Source organism: Ceratina calcarata, unplaced genomic scaffold, assembly GCF_001652005.2.
Source record: "Ceratina calcarata isolate Rehan_Ccalc_2016 unplaced genomic scaffold, ASM165200v1 scaffold369.2, whole genome shotgun sequence".
Classification (NCBI taxonomy): Eukaryota; Metazoa; Arthropoda; class Insecta; order Hymenoptera; family Apidae; genus Ceratina; species Ceratina calcarata.
Genome location: NW_017160008.1, coordinates 285,424 through 293,700, shown reverse-complemented (window position 1 = coordinate 293,700; position 8,277 = coordinate 285,424). Strand labels below are relative to the sequence as shown.

Sequence of the window (8,277 nt, the reverse complement as noted above, 5' to 3'; positions counted from 1 at the left end):
ATTTTTTACTTCTCCGAGATTTTTCATCTATCAGTTGCGTGAAATTATGTCACGATTTCGACGGGACGTGGAAATGGAAGTGAAAAAGTGGAACATCGCGACGATCGAAGATATTTTGAGAACCTGGATAGAAGTTTGGTGGATTCGCGGGAGGAGCAGAGAGAAATGGGCAAAGATGGAAGCCGAGGTGTCCTCTCGAGTGTTTTCGCAAGCCCGGAGTCGAACCCTTGGAAAAACAGACGCCAAATTGAATCCCACGTCTATAAGAACGTGATGTCTCTCCCTTATCTATATAACTCTACCACTCGAGCATTTTCCTTCGGGGTTCCTCGAGTTTCTTCGTCCACGGATTACAAGTCTCTCTGTATTCCTCGAGCGGGTACCGTCGCGAATTCACCAAGCGAGATTCAACGAAATATAATTTCAGTTCTATTCGAAATATTCTAATGAAAGGAAATGGATAAAATTAACGCTTTTACTCCAAAATTATGCGTTATGCGAATAGCAGGTAGCAAAACGATAAAGCAAACGTAACGACCAAATGCAAGGTGTTTCAGATAAAGGAAACTACCCAAACATATCTTCTGTTTTTTATGCTATGAGAAAGTTTCTGTTGAATTAGCTTTACCATGTAATTTGAAATGGGATATTCATGTCCCTTTAGATAGGTAAGTTTGGTTGTAAGACACAATATCATGTAGGAACATTTACAATAGGGACGCGACCGAGACAAAAGAAAAAAAGGTTCCGATTTTCTGCGAAAAGTAAACGGTTAGTACGTCCCCGGTGTATCAAAATTAAAGGATGGTCAGTAGTTCAGTTTCGATAGCTCATGCGAACAGTCGCGAATTCTAAGCGGTTTACACGTGATAAAGTTATACTTATTTCTACAATAAATTCTTTCTCAATTTGGTACAGGCTCTGCAGTTTATTTATCAATCCTGATAAGTAAAAGACTCTACAGTTTCATAGAATGATACGAATGGTTTCGAATGAGGAATATCCTGTAACAAGAATTATTTGTTGGCTGATTTGCTTCGATTCTTTCTTCTCATGTAAAAAATGTGTTCTGTTTTCTATTGTGTCGTGTAGCGGATGGATAAATACAATGCGATATAAAAAAAACTACAATTTCCGATAGGGAGGTAGACTCCGATAACTACGCGATAAGACAGAATATCAGTGATACGCATTGCATTAGCTAAACGTATCAGTTTGCGTCATTCGATTCTAAGTCTCAATTTCCTCAAAAGATCAAGACAAAATTATTTTTACGATTCATTCTGCGACGCTCTGGTAATTATTCAATCAGATTATGTCGATATTTAATAAAACAAATGTTATAAAGCTAGTTGTTTCGATTTTCAGCAATTTTATGCCATAGAGAGATTATTCTAAACAAAATAAGGTCCGAAGCTTCCTGTAATACACCTTAACCCTTTTAGTACCGGCGAAAAGAACGTACCTAACAATAAGCGAAGAATACCGGACCGAATCGGCGAATTTGCAGAGGTTTGCGAAAATGCTCGTAAAAACGAAAGTAGAAGTGATATTTACAAAATATAAAAAGCAGCATATTCGGAAATAAAGGGAGAATAAAACGTTACGAATTGTGTTTCATTATTTATTGAAAATTTGAACGACGATATATCGTCGTTCGGTACTAAAAGGGTTAAATTAAAAATTAAAACGAATTTTATCTTGATTCTCTGAGAAGTAGAGATGTAGAATCGAATAATGTGAATCCATATTTTCCACTGTTTCTGCCTGGTTATCGATAAAGGAGTAAAAAACGTTAAGAATCTAGCGACAAATGTTAGAAGTCACGTGATTATCCTAGCCTGAGCTTTACTATTCATAAAGTCAAACACAAAATTAAAAATCACCGTTTCGCGTTTACCTTCGTGAATAGCGAAAATTTCTCATAACATAAAAAACAGGATAGATATTTAGCAGACACTCTGCAGGCACTGTGAGGCACCACGTGGTCTCATCCAACATACGCGCGTATCACTTTCCTCGACAATTCGCAACCCCCTCCCGTTCAAAGCCACCCCATGGAAGCCTCTAAAAATCTTGAAACATGGAAAATAATTCCAATCACCGATACATCCTGACAGTCCGTAATCTCGCGTAAAGTTACGATATTTAAAAAGTGTCCGACGACGGAAAGTGTGAAGCGTCGCGTCCGTCGCGCGATACGCTACGCGGCGCGGTAGTTAAAAATTTCGCGCGCGCTCTCACACCAGGCAAAGTGCATTACATATAACTTACACGGCTGGAGCCAGGGGCTCATTGTCTCGCTTTTGTTGCGCGCGTTGCGAGGGCGTGACTAAAGCGAACTCTCGGGCACTCGGCTGGGATCCCTGGCAACTGTTGGCCCACAGACCCATCCGCGTTGTTCGGTCGGAAACCAGTTCCTCGGTTGGTCGAGGTTCGCAGGCGGAGTCGTTTGAAACCGGGCGAGCCAATCCCGTGGCGGAATCGAGGGACAGGCGGCTGGGTTTTGATTTTTCGAAAAGAGAGGCGCCACGCCGCGCAGCCGTGCTCGTGGGCTCCGGACACTTGGCTCGCTCGCGAGGCCGAGGCCCCAGTGTGTTTTTACTCGGGGTTGAGTAAACTCCGGCCTGTTGTGTATCATAATACGGCGCGCCACGCGGGTTTAGGACCACTGGATCGACCACTGGATGCAACCCTCGTCACGCGCGCCTCGCCGCTCGCCTTTTTCACCGGTTACCGAGGCCCTACCGCACGGGTAGAGGTGCCAGCCTCGACAAACCATCCGTTTAAACGGCTCAACGAGTAAACGATCATCCGCCGACGGAATTCATCATCTCCGAATCCATCCGCGACCACGATGACACCGTATGAGTCTCACAAAAGTTGAGTGAGTGACCGTCAACCCGTTACTCTCGGTCGCAACAGTGAAATTTTCATCAAATCAGTGACAGAGTGTGTTTGCCTAGTGACTGATCCAGATCAGTGAGTGAAACTTATTAAAAAACTGCCGTTAAATAAAAATAGCCAATCGAAAGACCCTAGAACTGTAAAAGTAATAGACAGAAAATCTGAAAACTACGTCAAGTCCTACGTAAAATATCAAACAAATCCATAAAGAACGAGTTCTGACAGTTCAATCGTCATATAGTGATCGCATATTAGGTGTGTCAATAATTCGGTATAAAAATGCATACCTTATTTAGCGAGCAGAACGCGTATTACAGACACGCAACGGCGGTGCCCGTTGGGATGGGAACCCCGTCGTATCCAGGGGTGGGCGCCACGCCGGGATACTACGAACAATACCGATATGGTGGCTACGCGACGGCCGCGGGTTACCCGGTCTCCGGTATAACCCAGCAACACATCCATCATCCGGGCAAAGACATGGTGAAACCGCCGTATTCGTACATAGCGTTAATCGCCATGGCGATACAGCACGCGCCGGACAAGAAAATTACCCTAAACGGCATATATCAGTTCATCATGGAGCGATTCCCATATTACCGCGAGAATAAGCAAGGCTGGCAGAATTCGATCAGGCATAATTTAAGCTTGAACGAGTGTTTCGTCAAAGTGCCAAGAGACGACAAAAAACCGGGCAAGGGAAGCTACTGGTCGTTAGACCCAGATAGTTACAACATGTTCGACAACGGTTCTTACCTGAGGCGTCGCAGACGCTTTAAGAAAAAAGACGCGTTGAAAGAGAAAGAGGAAGCTATGAAGAGGCAAGGCTTGGTACCGGAGAAACAACGTACTCAGGAAGAAACGAAGCCTGGTAACGTGGGTATTTCACAGCCGACGGACAACTCGGTGAAAAAATGTGGCACGATGGAGGCTACTTTATGCAAGCCGAAGAGAGAGCCGGTGAATGATACTGGGAATCACTGCATGGCGGTGCAGGCTAAATACGGTCTTCACAGTCCGATTCAGGATACGAAATCCGCGGTGACTACGAGCAGTGCCGTCGCTGTCGGCGGGCAGAGTGTTATCCAGACGACGCTGGGTCACCAGGTGCACCAAGTTCACCAGGACGCGATTCAGGACGTGTCCATGGGTCTGGACCCGACTAGTTTCAGCGTGGACGCGTTGATGACGACGCGGGAAAATAGTGCCGCGTTGATGACGAGGGACAATCAGCATCACGCGCACCACGGCCACGGTCTTCAGCATCCACACCCTCACTCGATCATGACCAGCAGCAGAGAGTCGATGGGTGGCGGAGTGGTCTCCAGGGAGCATTTACCGTCCGTGTGTGCGACTACGACCACCACGACCGCGGCCGTCGCGGCGATGATGGCTACCACCGGGTACGGTCACGCTAGCACCGTGCCCAGGAGCAACGGTTCGCCGCCCGGAACCATGTACGCGCCCTACTGTACACCTACGCCTGGTTACATCATGGATCACGCGGAATATAACTCGAGGAATCACAACAATACCGCGGGACACTCGCAGTGGTACCAGGAGGCTGCTAGCCCCGACGCCGCGGCGATTTATCAGGATACTCAGTCACCGAGCTGTCAGCTTTACAGGTGAGAAATTAGAGAGATTGAAAACTGGATATCGTACAATTAATAAGATATAGAATCCTGTTTGAGTTCATAATCAAAGTAGTTGGAAATTCTCTTTAGACTAGCAATGTTCTTACGTCACTTTATAACTGCGAACTCATCAGACGATTGTGGAATTTTATGCGTTTATAAAAAATGTCAATGTGTTAAACTTTGAATAGTGCATTTAATATGCGAAGATATAGAAAATATCAGAAGTAAAGTGCTTAATACGATATTTAAGGAGTTATGCTAGTCACGTGAATTTTCTGACACTTGTCAGAAAATTGACCATTGTAGCTGTTTTATCGATGACAAGGTAATGATCTTTATTTCTCAGAGAATCGAGATAAAATCAATCTTTAGTCTATTCCAGGGCACTCAGCCTTATTGTATTCAGAACGATCTCTATTTTATACTGAAATCCCAATGCATAGGAACTGAGAGCTTTGTTTCATTTTGTAACATTTATAATTACCAGTGCGCTTTAGAATGACTCTTAAACTAAACATTAAGACGAATTTTGTCTTCATTCTCTGAGAAATAAATACGTAGAATCGAATGGCGTAAATCCATACTTTCAGCAAATTTAGCGTTTATCATTGATTTAAAAAATGTAAGACAATTCACTCAATATGCAAAAATGTAGAAGATATCATATCAAATAAAGTGTATGATATATTCAGTGAGAAAAACCGAAGTACATATAAATTACATTCTTTAATTCTACATGCTAAATATTTTATTATACATATATGTATATAAAAATCTGCAGTCTAAGAATATCTCGTTCTTCGATATTTATTTATTTATTTATCTTTTTATTATATACACTTTTAATATATACTNGTATGAAACACTGAACTCTGAATCAAATATTTAAGAAATTTGGAGATTTTTCATCAGTGAAAATGAATAAGAAGCGAGTTTTATATTACAGTTTTATGTGTCAGTGTCTAATTGTCATAATGTTATAATTTTCCAGATCCAGCCCTCCAACTCCGCTCTCGTCGAGCGCAGCCCCGTCACCGCCCCTGTACCACCGATATTATCAAGACTGCAACACCGTTAACACCAGTGGCAATCTACCGATCACGCTGCACAAGTACTGAGAATACCGACATTCAAGGCCTCATCCCCGAGGCCTTGAAGAGCATCACAACGAACACTACGACCCGAGCCTCGTTTACGTGAAGCAAGAGTGGATCCCGTGCACGGAAGAGCTCGCCAAAGAGTGGAACTAGATAAGTCAAATAAAAATCCATGCCGACCCAAGGCGTGAAAGTAACGATTTTCGGAAAGTTCGTCTCGGAAAACTGTAGATACTTTAATTTAATCATTCAGGCAATAGAGGAGATCGTGGATGTACACTTAGCACGTTGTAGACGCAGCAATGAATATTAACGAATAGAAAAAGGAACTGCGGTCTGTCTAAGAATTAACAGAATTGACGTTACATTCTTTGAATATGACAATTTTTACAATTATCACCGGTGTATTTGATTGACACATAATGTAATCAATTTTGTTATTTTTTATACAGACGGTTATCGAGAATGCTTGCTCCGAATTATTCGAATAATTCAGTGTAACAGCGTTCGTCGAATCGAGAGTTTGATCGGTAGCCGAGCGGAACGGATCGAGTTCGTCCGTTCGTGTTTTCTATTAACGCTTACTACGATTCTGCATCGCGAACGAACGAGAACAAGTGAAAAACGAACGCAAGAAACGACAGTGATCGAAACGCGAGTCCGGCGCGACGGACACTTGACATTTCCGATTCGTTATCGCGATCAACGGGCACGTGTACGTCGTGTCTACGCGTGAAGAAATTCGGTGCGCGTGTTCGGCTCGCGTGTGGTCGAACGATCTCGGGGATTGACAGTGTGTATTGCCTACCACGGAATCGTGAACGTATGAAACCAGGGTTGGACTGTTCCTTTCGCGTCGTTTTCTTTTCTCGGGCCGTGGAAAAACCGGAGAGACCGATAATTGAACAAACGCAATTGAGAACGCCTCAACGAGTACCGTTTTTTCTACGCGAGAACTCCTAACTTTTTTCATCCAACTTTTTCCCTGGCTTAATTATCGTTTAAATTGAATTCCAACGTTTCGGCCTCGCTCCGAAAGACGTTCAACTTAACAGCGAGGAGGGAACACTGGTACGTTTGATGAAAGTTCGATCACATAATTTTTGATAACTCGATTGAAATAGTAATCGAATATTACACTTCTGGTATTTTAATCTTGCACAGTTCGATCTGCATGATTATTTAAATTAATTTTAATACTGTACAAGATTAAAGTAATTGGAAGTGGGATAAGCGGAGACTTTTTTCATCGGCTCACCGTTCCTTCCGATCTGATCGATTTTATCGTGTATAGAGACGTTCATTAATGAATTGGAAGCTGATGATGTCCCGCGAAAACAGCTGTGAATATCAATGACGGTCGTCGTCATCCGAACAAACAAAGCCAGGATCTCTTCACTGACCTCTGCTAATCCGACTCGAAATTCTCCTCTCGCTATAATATAATAGCATTTCCACAACTATCTATGCGATTACCACTTTCCGAATATAAACTTCGTTACAATTGAACAGACAGTAAAAAAATATTTCGTTCTTGTCGCAATCAAAATTCATACATTCAACATGGAACAAAAAATGTTTTATCTAGGCTGATATCAAAGATTGATAACGTCATTATTAATTGCAATTTCTGTTATAATTCGTGTGAAACAGACGGTGGTAAAAAGAACAGATTTGTTGGAAAGGAAAGTGGCGTGGTCGTTCCTCGATAGAAGTTTGCGAGGTTTTTCGTGTCTCGTCATTTGTGCATTTATTCGTGTAAAACGTCATTCCTTGCGGCCGATGCGCGTTTCGGTAGCACGAGATTGGTCGTTCGACGAAGAGAAACCGTTGAGTTATAAGATATAATTTATTAAAAAAACGGATAATGTGAATAATTAAAATAAGAACCGACAGTACGATTGCAAAACCGATTTGGAATCGTATCGTAGATAGATCTCTGCGTGTATATTATTAAAAAAGAAGAGAGTATATATATATATATATATATATAGATATATAGATTGTATAGATAAAGCTATATGTATAAATAGACAAATCGATATTATGCGGAAACGTATTGGTATTACGGTTAAATAATAATAATCGAAAACTTATTAAACGTAGGATGAATCGTGCGAATTACGAAACCTTACGAAATAAACGTATTGAATCACAACCGAAAACAAGTGTTACATTTCTTCGGGACATCTCGTATGAATTATAAAATCCTTCCATCCAATCCCAGGAATAAAACAAACTTGTAAATCTACTATCGAACGCGTCATACGTTTATTGATATTACAAAGAGCAAAATATTTCCGTTGCATTTTACTTCCTCTCGTTTCTTGTTACTTCATTCGGACGAGAAAACGACAGATGCGAACAACAGTGAAAATAATTTGCTCGTTCAATTAAATTGGGAGTTGATCAAAATTTAATTCGCGAAAAATGTACTTCATCGACGAACGAGGAGAAAGACGAGGGACGCCTGATATTAAAAATGAAAATCAAACAGTCGGATTAATAAAATGCGCCGTCGATTTCATGGCGGACGGTATAAAAACGACCGGATATAAAAGCTGGGCAAAGCGTCGACGGTGCGAAGGTGAAACCGATTTTAAAAGCTTCAGGAAAATTTACGAACAGACGCT

General features: G+C 42.0%; 2 protein-coding genes across 2 annotated transcripts in view; one reads left to right on the top strand and one right to left on the bottom strand.

The window, feature by feature from the left end:
* LOC113464437 (uncharacterized) overlaps positions 1-2,300 on the bottom strand; it is a 14,988-nt gene extending 12,688 nt beyond the window's left edge. The window contains exon 1 of the mRNA XM_026814216.1: positions 2,275-2,300. Within this exon, the coding sequence (XP_026670017.1) occupies positions 2,275-2,296 (22 nt within the window). The 5' untranslated portion in view covers positions 2,297-2,300. The remainder of the gene's footprint in view (positions 1-2,274) is intronic.
* Positions 2,301-2,621: 321 nt separating this feature from the next.
* Positions 2,622-7,803, top strand: croc (forkhead box protein crocodile). Its single transcript, XM_018025883.2, has 2 exons — positions 2,622-4,535; positions 5,539-7,803. The coding sequence occupies exons 1-2, from the start codon at positions 3,187-3,189 to the stop codon at positions 5,663-5,665; spliced, it is 1,476 nt and encodes a 491-aa protein (XP_017881372.1). The 5' UTR covers positions 2,622-3,186; the 3' UTR covers positions 5,666-7,803.
* Positions 7,804-8,277: the final 474 nt, after the last annotated feature.